This window comes from Heterocephalus glaber, unplaced genomic scaffold, assembly GCF_053883595.1.
Source record: "Heterocephalus glaber isolate CG9 unplaced genomic scaffold, H.glaber_assembly_v1.0 deba00000937, whole genome shotgun sequence".
Classification (NCBI taxonomy): Eukaryota; Metazoa; Chordata; class Mammalia; order Rodentia; family Bathyergidae; genus Heterocephalus; species Heterocephalus glaber.
Genome location: NW_028258173.1, coordinates 13,744,510 through 13,762,572, shown reverse-complemented (window position 1 = coordinate 13,762,572; position 18,063 = coordinate 13,744,510). Strand labels below are relative to the sequence as shown.

General features: G+C 36.0%; 1 protein-coding gene across 12 annotated transcripts in view; it reads left to right on the top strand.

The window, feature by feature from the left end:
- Cep112 (centrosomal protein 112) overlaps window positions 1-18,063 on the top strand; it is a 655,204-nt gene that overhangs the window by 438,430 nt on the left and 198,711 nt on the right. For 10 of the 12 annotated variants that reach the window (XR_015450293.1, XR_015450294.1, XM_087208582.1 and 7 more), the window contains one exon: window positions 12,362-12,424. The exons of 1 other annotated variant lie outside the window; for it this stretch is intronic. Coding sequence is in view for 9 of the 11 variants with exons in the window: in XM_087208582.1 (XP_087064708.1) it covers window positions 12,362-12,424 (63 nt within the window). In the remaining 2 variants the exon portion in view is untranslated. Of the gene's footprint in view, window positions 1-12,361; window positions 12,425-13,613; window position 18,063 lie in introns of those variants that run through there. One more of the 12 variants, XM_021248588.2, reaches the window with a different exon arrangement.

The window sequence follows — 18,063 nt, the reverse complement described above, 5'->3', positions numbered from 1 at the left end:
CTTATCTTCTGTTTCTACAAATATTATAAGCCCCACAATGTACTTTTATTATTTTACTTTTAACATTCAGTGTGTTTTTTAAAGAAATTTTAAGATAAAAATAAAAAGTATTTTATATTTACACATATATTTTCTCTGACAGTGCTATTTATTCCTTTGGGCCCATCCAGTTTTCTATTTGTATCTATGTCCATCTGCCTGAACAATTCATTTCAACTCTTTTTGTTGTACACATCTACTGGTGACAAATTCTCTCAGATTTTTCTGTGACACTGTATTTTACTTTCCATTTGGAGAAATAATTTTGCTGGGCATTCAATTTTAGATTGACAGTTTCTTTTTTCTTTCAACACTTTAAATATTCATTTTGTTGTTTTCTGACTTGCATAGTATAGATGAGAAATCCTCAGTGATTCTCGTCTCTTTAGTATTCTGGTTTCTCTACTTGCTTTTAAGATATTTTTTCTGTTCTTTTCAATCTTTTTATGATCTGTCTTGATGTGGTTTTCTATGTTTATTTTGTATTTTGTTTAATGATCTTTGGGCTTGTGGTTTTAAAGAGGATTTTTTACTTGGAAATTTTTCAGCTATAATATCTTCCAAATCTTCAAATATTTTGTGAACTTCTCAGATATAAATATACATGTGTTACAGCATATTCTCTCATAGGATACTAAGACTGTTCACTAAATGCATGTTTTTGAGTCTCTGAAAATTACTGGGACATTTTAAATTCTAGATGGGCACATAAGGTGGTTGAAGTTGCCACTCATCTTAATGCAAGTAAAAACCTGCCCAACCTGAAAAATCAACAGCCTTTCTTCTAAATGTCAGAATAGTGAAGTCACAGGGCAAACTGCTATCTTAAAATTTTGAGAGACAAACAGGCAGACACAAAAAAAATCACAACTTCTAAAGGAGAAATGAGTGATTGGAAACCTCTGAAGGAACCAGTGTGGGGTAGGACAACCTGAGCTCAGGTTGATGAACTGGTGGGGTCTCAATGTGGACAACTCTGAGAGATAAAAGTTCAGTGAGTTTTGCCTCCAAAGCTTGACTGGATTCTTACAGTGAGTATTGGAGAAAAATCCAGCTGTGTTCCTGGGAGTGGGAGGGGAAGTGACCATTCTGAAATGTACCAGAGCATTTGGTTGCCCTAAACAAAGCCTGCCCTCAAGAGAAGCTGTTTTACCAGAGGCTGACCTAAGGTAATTTGTCAAAGTCTAACCAACCTGGAGGAAAGGAATAATTAACACTAGCTTACCCTACCTTGCCATATGGAGGAAGGAAAATATGTAACTTTAGTTCCCTCCAGCCATCCTATTTGACCTAGGAGTGAGAGAGGCTGAGAGAAGCACTGGTGAAGTCCACAGTCCAGGAGCGCAGACTCACACAGGCTCTGGTCACAGGACTGGAGAACACCTCCTTGCCCCCACACCTTACCACTATACTGTAAAGGCCAAGTTCCTTTTGCCCAGGGTAAAATGTCTGGCTATCAAGAAAAATTAGAAAGGTATACTAAAAGGTAAAGAACACAATTTAAAGTAACAGAGAAAGCATCAGAATTATGCTTAAATATGACCAGGAGGTTGGAATTATCAGACCAGGAATTTTAAACAACTATAATTACTGTACTAAAAACTCTAATAGATAAAGTAGATAATACATAAGAACAGATGGGCACTGCAAGCAGACAGATGGAAATTCTATGAAAGAATCAAATGCTAGAGATGGAAAACTACCAGAATTGAAGAATCCCTTTGATGGGCTCAAGAGTAGAATTGATGGAAACAGCTGAAGAAGAATTGTTAGCCGGGGGATATCTCAGTAAAAACTTCTAAAATTGTAAAAGAAAGAGAAAAAACAATACAGTACTTACGAATTTTTGGACAACTACACAAGGTTGTAAAATATGTGTAATGAGAATACAAAAAGGAGAAAAGGAGACAAAGATAACAAAAAATATTTGAAAAAGTAGTGACTGAAAATTTCCCCAAGTTAGTGTCAGAGACCAGACCACAAATATGTAATCTCAGCACTAATTGGGATAAATGCAAAAAACAAACTATACCTAGACATACTGTATTCAAAATGCAGAAAATCAAAAATAAAACGTTTTGAAGGATGCTAGGGATTTGGGTAGAGGTGGGGACATTTTACCTATAAAAGAATAAAGCCAAGAATTGTATCTACCTTCTAAGAAAACATGCAAGCTTGAAGAAAGTGCAGTAAAATATCTGAAATGTTGAAAAAACCCCACCAGTTTAGAATTCTGTATTATGTATATGTATGAATTCCCCAGAAGGAATGTAAACATTACATACTACAAACATGTACTAATAAAAAAATTAAAATTAAACAAGTGAAGGAGAAATTTTTTCTGAGACAAAAACTGAGGAAGTTTGTTGCCAGGAGTTTTTGTCTTGCAAGAAGTGTTAAAAGAAGTTTTTTTGAAAGAAGATGAATTATTTAGGTCATAAAGTTGGATCTGTGTAAAAAAAGGAAGAGCACCAGCAAAGGAATAAATGAACGTAAAATTAAAACTTTTATTCTTCTTGACAGCAGAATAATAGCCACAATCCACAATATTTCAATCATATTGTTATGCAGGTATGTATGTATGTGAAATGAATACCATCAATAATAAAAAGGACAAAAGGGAAAAATTAATATTATTTTGTTATTATAAGGTATGTGTATTATCTATGAATCATTATATAAAAATAATTTGGAATATATTGTTCTGGGTTAACTGTTAAAACTTCTTTAAAAAGTATAACTAATATGCTAAGAAAAGAGAGAAAGTGGAATTATATAAAATGCTCAGTTAAAACCACAAAAGGCAGAAATAAAAACAAAAAGAGGAATAAACAAAGGCAATGAATAAAGAGTAACAAATATGCTAGATCTTTACCCTACTATATCAATAATTACTTTGAATGTCTGTACTTTAAATATACCAACTAAAAGACAAAAATTGTCAGTGTATCAAAAAACAAGACCTAACTATACATTATATATAAGAAACCTGCTCTGAACATAACTTGTGTACAGACTAAAATAAATGGATGGTAAAAGACACACTATTCTAACCCTAGTGAGAAGAAAGCAGCAGTAGCTATATTTAGATTGAGCAGACTTCAGAACAAGGGGAGTTATCAGGGTAAAGAGAATCATTTTATAATGATAAAAAGATCAGTTCTCCAAGAAGGCAGACTGAGCCTCGATGTGTATGCTAATAATAAAGCACCAAATACTTAGTACCTAAGAAAACAGCACCAAAATGTGTAAGGGAAAAAAACTGATAGAACTATGAAGAGAAATTATAGTTGGAGGCTTCAACACCCTCCATTAGAAATGGACTGATCTAGCAGGCAGAAACATCAGTAAGGTCACAACTGAGCTCAACAGCATCATCTATCAACTGGATATAATGGACATCTGTGAACTACATCATCCAGTAGCAGCATAATACACATTCTTTGTGAGCTCAAATGGACTATTCATTGAGATACACCACATTCTAGGCTATAAAACACATCTTTAAAAATTTAAAAGAATACATGTCTGCTCTCAATTCACAATGGAATTAAACTAGAAATCAATAACAGAAAGATAACTGGAATATTCCAAAATACATGGGGATTATACAGCACACTAAATAATACATGAAATGTAGAAACAACTCAAGATAAATTTTTAAATATTTTGAACTAAATGAAAATACAACTTATCAGAATCCGAGGGATACATGGAAAGCAATAATTAAAAGAAAATTTAAAGCATTGAGTGCATAGAAAAGATGAAAGAACTAAAATCAGTTATCTAAGCTTTCACTTTAGGAAACTGAAAAAGAGAGCAAATTAAATCCAAAGTAACAGAAGAAAAGAAATAATAAAACTTAGAGTAGCAATCAGTGAAATTGAAAATAAAAAAAATACTAGAGAAAAACAACAAATATAAAATCTGATTCTTTGAAAATATCAATAAATTTGATAACCCTTCACTGGGCTATCTAGGAAAAAAAAGAACACAAATTACTAATATAAGTAATGAAATATTCTATGGATACCATGCACATTGAAGAGATAATAAAGGAATTCAATGAATAATTCTGTACCCAGAGATTTGATAACTTGGATGAAATTCCTTGAAAGATATAATCTGCCAAAACTCCTAAAGATAGAAATAAAAAATCTGAATAGGCCTATATCTGTTAAATAAATTGAATCAATTACTATTACCAAGCAGAAAACACCAGCCTGGCAAGGATTCAGTGGTGGATTCTACCGAATATGTCAGAAAGAAATTATACAAATCCTCTGTAATCTCTTTGAAAAGATAGAAGCAGAGGGAATACTTCCTATTCATTCTGTGAAGTCAACATTCCTGATATAAAAACTAGACATGATAAGAATAGACCAATCTCTTCTCATTAACATAGGTGCAAAAATCCTAAACAAAAAAAATTAGCAAACCAAATCTAATAACATACAAAAAGATTTAAATATCATGACTAGGTGGGCTTTATCTTAGGCAGAGCTGGTGAGCATTTAAAAATTAATTACTCTGTAATATCAACAAGCTAAAAAAAGAAAAATCACATAATCATATCAAGAGATGCAAAAAGAGCATTTAACAAACTCCAACACCAATTCATGAAAAACATATCAGCAAACTATGAATAGAAGGGAACATCCTCAATTTAATAAAGAACATCTACATGAACCCTACAGCTAACATTTTACTTGTTGGTGAGAAGCTAGAAGCTTTCCCTCTAAGATCAGAAACAAGGGTAGGCTGTTCCCTGCACCACTCATGTTCTTTTCCTTTTTTTTTTTTTTTTTTTTTGAGTTAGGGTCATTCTGGCCAGGCTGGCCAGGCTGGCCTTGAACCTGCAATCTTCCTGCCTCAGGCTCCCAAGTTCTGGGATTACAGGTGTGTGCTCACCTTTGCACCACTCCTTTTCAACATCATACTGGAAGTCTTACCTAATACGATGGAAAAAAGTAATATATACAGATTGGGAAGAAATAGAACTGTCTTTGTTTGCAGATGATGATTGTCTATATAGAGAATTCAAAAGAATCGACACACTCCTGGAACTAATAAGCAATAATACTAAGGCAAAAGTCAGTTGCTTTCCTGTATACTGACAGTGAACAAGTGGAATTTTAAATTCAAAATGCAATATCATTTACATTAGCATTTACAAAATTAAATACTTAAGTTTAAGCCTAATAAAATGCATTAAATTTATGAGGTAAACTACAAAACCCTGGTAAAAAGAATCAAGAACTAAAAGAGAACTTACCTCATTTGTTTCTTTGTGTTACATTCCTATGTTTCCTGTTGCCCAGTGTCCCAAAACAAGTTTTCCAAAATCTTGTCAAGTTTTCTGTTTACTTTGACAAATAAAATATAATCTCAGTTATTCTACCATGGCCAGAGTGGAAGTCATAAATTTTACTTACACTTCACAAATTTGCACCTTTATTTTGAGGTAGAACACAGTTTTTCAAGCTCAAATGTTCCATAAAATTTTAAATTAAATTAAATATAAGTATTTGTTATGAATTCTCTGAGTATTGTTTTAGTTAGACTAGCCATAACTATTCTCAGTCTTTCAGGAGCTTTTAAATGGAGGTATACCAAAGTACTGCCTAATAATCTGAGCTTTATGCCATGTCCAGACTCTGAGAACCACCCTTGCTTTCATTGTAAAAGCAAGTATTTTACTCAGAAACATACACTATTGTGTTTTAAAGAGATTTGCCTTCCTGAGATCTGGTCTTGCCCTAAATATAAATATTTTAGAGAAGAATTTTAATTTTCTTCCCTTCATATCACCTTCCTGGAAATCACAAATCCATGAACTTTAATCATTACTGATAAGAAATGGGACATAAAGGAATGCGGACTTTTTAAAAAATTACAGCATAATCCACTTACTCTGCTAGAAAAGGTAGCATGTTAAGTTATTGACACCTTTGTGAAAATTTGTGTTTTCAATTGGATTTTAAGCCCAAGATTTTGATAGAAATTACATAGGATAAGTAGACCTGCAGGAGGAATGACCTATGCAAGTGTCCCTACAAAAGCAGAGGAGGATGGGTTGGAGGGAAGGGCATCACCAATCATAACTGTGAGGCCCAAGAAAGAGCCAAAGATGAACACAACAGTGACTGGTACACTACCACTGCCACAAAAACACTTGGCTCACTTCACAATTGTTATCTTTCTTCTTTCTGTTACTTTACATCTCTTTGGGCCTTGCTGTAGGTGATTATGTGAATATTGTGTTTCCATATAGAAATGGTAGCTATAAAAATAAGGCTTTTTAAAAAATATCTAAAGCTAACTTAATTTTATTTATGGAAATGAAATATACAGTCAGTACTATCCTGAGAGTAAAAGTACACTGTATTCAGAAAATGTTTTACACACAGTCTACATGATAAATTAAGTATGAATTTTCAACCATACTAATCCAGTGGTTTTAGTTTGTTTAAGAGATGTTCAGAAACGCAGGCAATAATGTTAGTTTCAAATAGTAAAATCCTTGAAGATTCATTTCTTCAGTGACTCTTATCAGTCTCCAAGGTACTAATGCTGTTAGCAAGTTCTAGAGGTGTCTAAATGTTACAAACTGGGCTCATTTTAAATCCAACATTGGTAATTTCAAGTGGGCCCTAAAGCTTTCTGGAATCTTGGGACTCGTACTGTATTTCCCAGGCCCTTCCCTTTCCCACCTAGGTGATTACTTCATTCCTCGCCTCACTCCTCACATCTACCAACAGTCTTCTTATCACCCTCATGCATAGGTGATGAATCATTCCTCCTACTTTGTGGAGAAAATGGAAGCAAACAGAATCTCTCACCATTGTTACTGGGGACCATTTGCCTACACTCCTAAGCAAAAGCCGTCTCCTGCACTGGTGCTGGAGATCCCACCTTGTGTTCGTCTACTCAGGCTGTCATAACAAAACACCCCAGACTGGGTGGCTGAAACAACAGAAATGTATTCTCTCAAAGTTCTGGAGGTTGGTAGTCCGAGATCAAAGTGATGTTGGTGTTCCTTCCCAGTAAAGCCTCTTGCTGACTTGAGAATGGCCTTTTTTCTGTGTGTGTGCACAAAAGCAGACAGAGAGAGAAAAAGAGAGAGAGAGGGAGAGAGAAGCAGAGGGAAAGGGAGAGGGAGAGGGAGGAGAAATCTGATATCTCTTTCTCCCCTTATAATGACCCCGGTCCTCTTGGGTTAGGCTGACCCTATGACCTTAGTTAACCTTAATTACATCTCTAAAGGCTCTGTCTCCACGTACAGTCACACTGAAGGTTGGGGCTCCAATCTGTGAATGGGGTTGTTAACTCCATGACACATCTCTTTTGCTTTATTCAAGGGCATGTGCTCAGTAAATCTCTGGCATTATTTTTACCTCTCTACTGTTAGATCCTTCCCATGAGCCTACAGACATGCTATTAGTTCTCTCATCTTACCAAACAAAAACAAAAACAAAACATACACAACAAAGCAAATAGCTCTCCATTTACCCTTTTCCCCTGCAACCCCAGCCCATACTCTCCTGCCCATCCTGACAAAATTTTGAAAAAAATTATTTGTACTGTATTCTATTCTAGTGCTCCCTTTCTCTGTCTTAAACCCCCACCCCAATCCAGCTTTCATCCCTCCTAATATATCTGAATTTATTTCATCTGTTTCATCTATGTTCCCAAATCTGTGTGATCATTTCTAATCTGTCTTCCCATGGCCTCTGTGTAGTATCTGGCACAGTTCGCCTGGCACATTCCTTTGCATGGCTTCAGAACTCTATGTCATACTCTAATCTCTCTGGCTGTTACATCTGTCTACTTTCTACTTCATTTCCCCAGCCTAAGAAGGGAAACATCTGTAGGCCTAACATCTGCAGTCCCAGGGCTTAGTATACCTAAGCTGCTTCTTTTGTTGTACACTTAGTGTCTCAAATCTCATATGGTAGTATGGTTTCACACATTGCATATATACTGGTGGCCTCAGAATTCATACTTCTAACCTGCACTTCTCCCATCAACCCAACACTTTAATATCCAAATACCTCAACAATGATGTCTAATAGATATCTCTGGACTTAATATATCCAAAAGTGATCAGTTGATCTTCCTCCCAAGACATATTCCACCAATAGTTTTCCTATGTCAGCTAACAACAGCCTCATTTTTCTGGCTGCTTAGTATAAAAATCTTGAAGTCATTCTTAACTCGTGTCTTCCTGTCATGCAACTCATCAGTTGGTTCTACTTTCAAGTTTTTCTCAGAATCTGAGCAGTTCTCACCACCTCCTCTGTTACCATACTGGGTTATTTACAGTAGCCTCCTAACTGGCTTCTTTTCTTGATTCTTACCCCAAACAAAAGCTAGAATGGTCTTAATAGTACCTAAGTCAAATTATGTTTCTTCTATAGTGAAAATCCTTCATTGCCTCCCCATTTTACCACATTAAAAACCAAATTCCTTACTGTCAAGCAGAGTCCCCTGTGGGAACTGACTCCTTCCTTGGACTGTGTCTTGTCTGAGTGAGTCATTGCTCACTGATCCAACCACATTGCCCTCTGCACTGTGCACATGCCTCTACTTCAAGGCCTTTGCACCGACTCTTCTTCTGCCTGGAATGTATTCTCCCTGGAATTCATAACTTCCTCATCTTCTTCAGGTTTTTGTTCATATATCACCCTCTCATGGAGACCTTCTAGAACTTGTGTATTTCAAAAATTATAAAATACCCACTGCTTTTCATTACTTTCTACCTCCTTTCCCTGTTTTATCCTTATGGCACTCATACCATCTAAAATATTACTTTTGAAAATTATTTTTTCACCCTCTTGGCTAGAAGAGAGATGCTTGTGTGTTTTGTTCAATACTATCATTTAAGAGTGGATAAGTGGAATGGATATTTAGCTGTAAAGGAGCTGGTTAGGTTTGTGAGATTCCAGTGCTAGCTACCACAGCTCCTGCAGAGTAGCTGCATCCAAGATACTGGCCTCCCTGCACTAACCAGCATCTCTGATGCAAACAGCTTTAGGGAAAAGTAACTTCATCTTCATGACAATGTAATTAATTTTTAGATTTTCTAGTAGGTAAATATTTTTAAAGCACTTAGAACAGTGCTTGGCACATGGTAAGAGCTCTGTGAGTATTTATTTTAAAAACAGCAAATACTTCATCAAGCATTTTGTGATAAATAACATTGACAGAATGTGAACCAAGACCAAAAAAACCTCAAGAGATTGAGAGTGGCCCTAATGTTACAATAGAAAGTGGCTTTATTAGTCACAGAGCTGAAATAAAGTCTGACAGCTTACTTGAAAAAAATAGCAATACTTAACATGCCCTTTTTACTCTGGAAAAAGCAAAACTACCCTGTGTTCATTGAGATTATAGATGCAGAGGTTTACAGACAAATTCTAAAGAATTGCTTTTGAATTTAAGTTCATGAAACATGTTTATGAAAGGATTACTTCAGGGGGCTGGATTGAGGTGATGGAAAAGGAAGAGGGCTGTAGAGTATCATTTTTCTCATTAGGCAAGCATTAATGCAACAAGCACTATGTTAGGAGCTATGACTGCCTTCTAGGATCTCACAGTGTAGTGGAGGAGACAGACAAGTCACCCAGCAATTACCAGTGCAGCCTTAGTGCTCCCATGCAGACAGTCAGAAGAAGGTTGCTTCCTCATCCCATGGTGCTGTCCAAATGAAAAAGCATTTGCTCCCAGTTTAACAGAGTGGACAGGACTTGCCTGTTTATCCCCACTCCCTGAGGAAGTCCCGTTAAAGTGGAAGAAATCAAATTGAAAATTACATGAAAAATGATTTTTAACCTTGGGTGAACATTAGAAATAGCTGCCAAGATTTTTAAAAGGGTAGTGCCTGGGCTATACCTTAGATGAATGATATCAGAACCTCAAGGTGGGACCCAGATAATAATATTTTTATAGTATAATTTTCACAGAGAGAGCAAGAAGGGAGAGAATACTACACATACAAAATCACCACCATTTTTGACCTTGAGAAGAGTCTGGACCTGAATAGACTTAGCAGAACTGAGCCTTCAAAAATGCAAACATTTTCTTGGGGAACAGGGGCTTAAAGGATGCCAGTTAGAAACTGCAAGATCTTTCCAGTTGCCCACCTTTGGGAAGGCTTCAGGAATAGGAAGGACAGGGCGGGAAACTAGAGGATGGGGAGCATAAGGAGCAGTCATAGGGAATAACTGATCCAGTGACTGCCCCTACCTTTGCCCCCAGTTTGCCCTCTGGAGAAGTGGGCTGAGAGAGGGGACTTGGGCATCGCTGAGGATAAAACTGAAGATGGGCTTGTGCTAGCCTGAACAGCTAGACACCCTTCTGGAACACTGAAGCCAGACCTTTGCCACCAAGGCAGTACACTAGAAGAAGTGGCTTTGGGCATATTGGCCCAGGAAGGAAGTCCAGTCAGGGCCTGGCACAGGAGAGGCCGAGCTCCTTTGTGACACCGTGTGGGGACATCCTGCATCCACAAGCCTGCACACATCCAAGCACCTTTCAGTCAGCTTTAGAAGGACTCCCTTTGAACAAGAAAGGAAAACAAAATGATCACTACTTAAGGAAAGTATCTAAAGTTAAAGACAAAGACCAAAACAAGCTGTCAAAAATAAAGGGAACAGAAAAAATATACTCTAGTAAGCAGAAAAAAAATTTATATGAAGTTAATAACCTCAGAAGGGCCAGGCATGATACCACACACCTATAATGCCAACACTCTAGAAGGCTGAGGAAGGTAGATCTCAAATTCAACCCTATCCTGGACAATTTTGTAACTTAGCAAAACCTTATTTCAATACAAAGTGTAAAAAAAGGGGTGGGGATGAACCATAGTGCAACAGTGTGAAATCCCTGAGTTTGATTCCCAGTACTGAAAAAGAAACCTCTCGGGAGGAATAATGCATATGCATTCTGCACTGTGAGGCATTCATTCCGCACTGTGCTCTAGCTAAAGGGATACTGTGCACTGAACCTAAACCGTGTGTGAGACACCAAGTCCTGGCTCCATCGCTTCCAAGCTGTATGATGCTGGCAGGTTACATAACATACTTCAGGGGTTTTTTCATTTGTAAAAACAGGGGTGTGTGTGTGTGATGCTATTCAGAGAACAAAAAGGAATCCTTAGAAATTATGGATATGGGGGCAAAATTTTTTTTAAAAATCCAGTAGAGGGCCGGGGATTTAGCTCAGTGGTTTCAGAAGCCTGCTGCGCAAGTGCAAGGACCGGAGTTCGATCCCCGGTACCAAAAATAAATAAATAATCCAGTAGAAAGTTATAAAGTAAAAACTAAGGAAACCCTAGAGGAAACAAAAATTACAAAGGGATGGAAAATAGACAATAAAAAAAGATGATGAGGCCAGGGATTTAGCTCAGTGGTTCCGCCGCCTACCTCACAAGCACAAGGACCCGAGTTCCATCCCCGGTACAAAAAAAAAAACAAACAAACAGGTGATGAACCTGAAAAGCACTAGCATCAGAGAAGGAGGCAGGGAAGACAGATGAGAGGCAATCATGAGACCAGTGGCCAAACTTCCCAGAAATGAAGGACATAAACCCACATGATTGACAGGAAAAGGCCCCCTCTAGTGCAGGTTGCTGTGCTCTTGCTGTGCACTGAGGGGAGAGTGAAGAGCCAGGCACCTCCATAGAGCAGAAAACAGGTCACATCCAAATGATCAGAACTTGAGTGGCAGGAAATAATCAAGTTCCAAGCAAGGTAGACTCATTTGGGAAAGGTCGCCCCTGTTTCAGGACATAAAATTGCTTAATTTCCATTATATTTGCTACTTCAAAAAGTAGCCGTGTTAGGCAAAGTGAGAGCTCAGCTCTGCTGAGTGACTCTAAAATTCTCATATCTGCCTTTGTCCAGAAACACCTACTTCTTTTATTTTTAAACTAAAGTGAAAGAATATTAAATTTACCACCTTCTTTTCCTTCTGCTCCTCTAATTTCCTGTCCTCTCTTTCTCTAAGTTTTACCACCCCTCTGTTTCTTCTTTCGTCTCCTTCCTTTACCTGCTGTGACTATTTCTATTTCTGCTTCTCTTTTCCCTTTCTCTTTCTATCCACAGAATTCTTGTGTTTGTCTAATAATTGGCAGGAGAGATTTTTTCTTTTTAAGTGATGAATAGTTGGCATCAGATCAAAGACAAGCCCTGTGGTTTTCTGGCTGCCCCAGAAGGGCAGTGCAGCTGGCAGGCGTCCCAGCTGCCTGGTGATAGGCATGTGGAAGAGATACCAAGCTCATAGGTCACCCTGTGTATGTTCATGTACGTGTGTTTTTCAGGCCAACAGCAGGCTGAAGCAGATTGAGAAGGAATATACCCAGAAGCTTGCCAAATCTTCACAGGTAAGGAACAGTAAAAGAAACAAAACAAAGTAAAACAAAATGAAAATGAATCTGACACATCAAAGCCTTTGGGCTTCAGAGTTAATTTTAATTCTTGGTTTTTCATAGGTCAGTATCGTATCTTTGATGGGTGTATAAATAAATAAAATATGCTTTTAATAGTTCAATCTTATTTTAAAAATCAAGAAAAATTAGAAATATTAAACCATTTGAACAACACACACACACACACACACACACACAGATGTTGTAAAACCAGCCTGTGCACTTGAACAAGCCCAGGCTGAAACATATTTCACAAGGGCAGAAGATACACACCTACATTTAGGATATAAGCAGTTTGATACCATCTGTGCTTTTTTGCAATATTCCATTTCACTCACCTAAAGGCTACTGAAGTATGATGAGTCAACATACTTCAAGGTGACAATTAAATTGGCAGCTCAATTGTTAACTCCTTTTAGGGAGAAAACAAATTATAAGTTCTATTATCTATATCTTATTTTTTGTGTTGTTAACTATCATTTTTTTTACTATGAGAAAGACTAATATTTGAATGGTTGTCTCTACTTGAAGTACGTTGCTCGGTGTACTCTTTCTGCATAAATTGTTGTAGTGTTGTCTGACAATGTCATTTAGGGAATCCCAAGCATACCTTAGTTGTATGGATAATCCTAGAACAAACAGGCATTATTTATTTTCATTTTACAGATGGATAAATTAAGCCATTTAGTTTTGTAGGCTTCATATCTATTGATTTTTAAGTCTTAGTATCTTCACATGTAATCAGTGATATGTAAACTGAAATTTTGTATCATTTTATGTTACCACATAATATGATCAACAACACAACAACAAAATGGTAATGACATTTAACACTTACGAGACTAAGTCTGTTGATTCAGTCAGTCTTCATTCACAGTAACTAGGTTTGGAACTGTTTTTGCCCCCATTTCTCCAGTGCAGAAAAGTGAGACCCAGAGAGATTAGATCACATAAGTTAGCAAATGACTAAGCCAGGACTCAGTCTGGTTCTGATTTCACAGTGGAAATTCTGAACCTTGACATTGGAAGTCTGACCCATTCCCTTACATTTTTTATACATTAAACTTTGGTGAGAGTTGTCAGGGAATGTCTTCAATTCTACTATTTCTAAAATGTCCTTGTTATATAATTCTCATCCCACTAGGAAAGCGTAAATGGTTTGTCTAAATGAAGAGTCGTACATGTTTATATAAGAGATGATGATTATGGCTTGATTGCCATTATTCCAACCCTTGAGGAATAAACATGGAGAAATGGAAACATGGAGACTCATATTCAAAAGAAATCTTATTGCTCCAACAATTAAAGTTTAAACTACAAGATCCAGCTGCACACACCTATATCCTTGCTTATTTTGCTTTATGTTCAATGGGAGAGTCAAACTGAGAGCAAGATATAATAAGATAGCTAATAAAAATGCTTGAATAATGAGGGTGTAAATGAGAGCATTTAAGTTTATCTGAAGGAATGCATGAAGAAGCCTGATGAGGTGACATTAAAGCAAATTAAATGTAAGTACAGAGGAATAAGCTTTGGAGTCCACGGACCTGACCTTGAATTGGTATTCACTTGTATGACTTTGAGCCGCCTTACCTGCCCTCTTTGGAATTCAATTTCTTCATTTTTCAAATTAGAAAGCAGTACATACCTTCTAAGATAGTTTTAACTATTAAGTAAAACAGTGCCAAAGACATGTTTAGTACAGTGCCTTGGATGTACTAAAGCATTTAGTAACTGTTAGCAATTTTAGTAGCAGTACAAAAGTTGCAAAAGAGATAGGAAGGAAGGAGGGAAGAATTTTAAAAGGTTTGGAAGAAAGCAGAAATTATTTCCTCAGACACTATGTTTTGGGGTGTTGAAGAACTAATAAAACCTCCCTGCAAAATTTGAAGATGCATGGGGTTGCTAATTATTTTCCCAGATAAAGACATGAAGGAGGAGAAGGAGGTATAAAAATCAGTTACAACTATCATACACTATACCTATCATTTCATAAATGATAGGATAGTACAAGACAGAAATTCCTAAAAAGAATATAAAAACATAATAAAAGCTAGTCTGTCCTCATAAAAGGATGATAACCTTACATTGATAATATTTTTGTTTCTCATTTTGGAATTCATATAAATATTTCTATGTATATAAATATATCTGTAGGTATTTATATCCATCAAGGGGCATTTGCACAACATTTACCTATAGTGTAAGTCAGTTCCAAAAAAGATTGTCTTTAAATGAAAATTAAAAAGCAGAACCATGGATTGACTTTTTCCACTTTTGAGTGCTAGTTTGCCAGAATCTCCAACTCCTATCTCATCAAGCTGATGAGAGTGCTGAAAGCAAACTTGCTTAACTCTGATTATCAGGTTTTTGAAAATCTGTCTTTCAAAATAAAAAGTAATAAAATGAATGCACTAATGATGAATGCGTTGGCACATCAAGTTAAATTTAGAAAATATTTTAAATATCTCCCTTTTCCAAAGGAAGTTACTTAATCTTTAAGATTTTATCAAACCTCTGAGACCTAACAGACCATGTACACTAACCCCTCAGCACACCTGAGGACTGTGCCCCCTTCTGAGCTCCTCACCAGTCATGATGACTGTTGATAATATTTGCAGTATCTGTGGGCACACTCCCAGAAATCATTCCCATCAGCATCAAAGATTTGTTCTTTTTAGCTAATTATATGTTAAACATTTTCAGGTTTGGTGCGGTTTCCCTGCTCCCCTTAGTCACCTGGTGACCATTTTTCAAAGGAAGATAATGCCATTTTGCAAGAACATGCATAGTTGAAAATGTGGAAAGGACCAAAGCTGGCATGCCACCCAAGCCCACCCACTGCTGAAACATGTGGTCCCCCTGCCTCTTGCTAGCTTCCCTGCCTGATGCAGGTTTTTACCCAGCCAGCCATAAACCATTTCCACTCATCTTGACTTCATGTCACTCACCAAGGGCCACCAAAGAATGCTCTCTCACTTACTTGATGAGGGCTTTCAGTGTTTACCTAACTTTCCTAAGTATTGTTTGGCTTATCTGTTGCATTTTTTTTAAGTTATAGAAAAATCTCAAACTATACTGCAATCTGAAAAACAACAGAATGAGTTAAAGATGAAATTTAACCTTTAGTATCCTGTTATTTTGAAGTCCTTAAATAAGAACCCCAACATTTATGTAAAGTGTTCATTGTAGATATTGCCATTATTACTTTCATGGATTAGATTGCTTACACCATTGGTCCAAAACAGCCCGTTTGCCAAAATATTAATTTTTGGTATCTACATGAAAATGTTCTAATTCACTTTTTTCTCTAGCTAATACAGGGTAAACATTTGGTTGAATGACAATATTTTGTTTCACTGTTTTAAATTATATGTAATCAAAATTGGAAGATCTGTTTATGATTATATATATTCACTTTCATTTTTCTCAGAAACTTTACATTACTATTGTGTCAAAAGGCTAGATTATCTCAATAAACCTTGACAGGTGATAAATTTTTTTCTTATTTACCATGATTATAATTCAATTTCTTAAATACTGAGTACTAATTATATCCCTTGTGCTGATACCATTTCTTATACACCATATAATAATCCATTTTCTTGTACTCTACATCTACAACTAACAAACCTAAAGTGCCATGCTTTGTTTCCTATCTAAGGCATATGTGTTAATCTGATTCTTATCATTATTTCTCAATCTGCAAATAAACATTAAATCCTGTTTTTTTTTTAAATCACCCTTATTTTTGCTGCCTGTCTATATCCAATTTGTCTAGCCAAGGTATTTTGCCTGAAGTCTTTTGACATTCTTTCCCTTATGTCACCTTCGTAAGTTTTCCAAGCTTTAAAAATAGATTTCCAAATATAGTCTCATTATTTTCCCGGTCGGAATCTCATTATTCCCCCAAAGAAGGTAAGGTTTCATTTTCCATGCAAAAGCAGGCATGCCCTCCTCAGAACATCCCAGACTTCTCTTTAATTTCTTCCAAAATCTGCATTTACTTCTTTTTATGTACTCTTGCCCTAAATTTTCTGAAAATGAGAGATATGCCTATTTCAGGCCCTTGTGATCATTTGAAATATCCCCAAATATTTTTTATCATCAGTCTTTGGTCAGTTATGCTAATCTTAATCCTAATTTGTTTGTTTGTTTTAGAAAAAGATGATTTTCTACTTTAAAAATAGATTGCATGACTGTCGTTGGGGATATATGAATTTATACATGTGATAAAAATTGTTTAGAACTAAACACACACACTCAAGAATTAAACCTACCACTTCTACAAAGTTATGGTTTATTCAGTTTGAAACAGTTAAATATTGGGGTTTTTTACTGTTTGGATGTGTGTTATTATAAAATATCAATTTTATATTTGTTTTTTAAACCAAAGAAGACTAGCTCTTTCTTATCCCTACCTTCTCTGACTCAATGACTGGGAATTGATTGTTCTGTGCTTCAGTTTTTAACATTGACCATAACAATTTAACCTTTTGTACTTCACAAAAATGCTATGAGAATTAATTGAATTGATGCCAGAATGGAAACAACATTTAACCAAAATTGAGAAAATAGATGACCACTGTTCTATTCTCAGTAAATTAATTCTTCCACTCATAGTAGGAAGTCCTAATTTGCATTTAATATTAACTTACTGCTGTTCTGTATTTTATCATTTTGCACTTATCTTAATTATTTGCAAGTTCTAAATGTTCAATTTTTTACGCTGAGTTTGTGTACTTCTAAGGCCATAAATACTCTATATTTCATTGTAAGAATGCTATTTTAACATCAGTAGTAATACCAATATTTCAATAGGCCTTGGCTTCTGGGACACTTCACATAGTTTCGGTTTATTATCTTATGATTCTGTGATTTGGTATTGTAACAAACAGTAGTTGAAAAAACTAAGCTCAAGAAAGATTTCTCACTAACTGGCTTTCTTGTAGAAGCAACAGAATTTTATTCTAACACAGGACTAATACTGTTTCTTTTATTAGAAGAAACAACCATTTCCTGCTTTTAAAAAGTCATCACTATTGAATTTGAAAGGAAATTGATTTCATCCAAACCAAAGGCAGGGTAGTGCTCTTGGCCCATTGAAAGTCAGAGTTCCTCCTCAGATGGTTAGTTTGAGCAGGTGGAGGAAAATCTGTCCTGGAGGGAACCAGTTCTCAATGTAGGGAAGGCCACCAGAGAATCTGAAATGGCACTATTTGAACCAAAATAAATGCATCAATTAGGAAGACAACGTATTTGAAATTATAATCTTCTCTTCAATAAAAGCTTGTTTAAAAGAAAATACAGTCAGCTAGTTAGAAGAACCCATTAGTGCGCAGATGGATCTGACTGTGTGGTTCAAAACCTTCTTGTCTCCTTAGCTGCATGTCATCTTCCATGATGTAAAATATTTGACCTCTCTCTGTGCCTCTGTTTTCTCATTTACAGAAAAGAGGTAATAATAATACTTTCTCACAGTAGTAAATGACATATGAATTTAAACTACTTAACACAATACACAAACATTAATGAATACCCAAAAATAATTGTGTAGAATTAGGTGACCCTGAGGAATGAACTCTATTCATTAT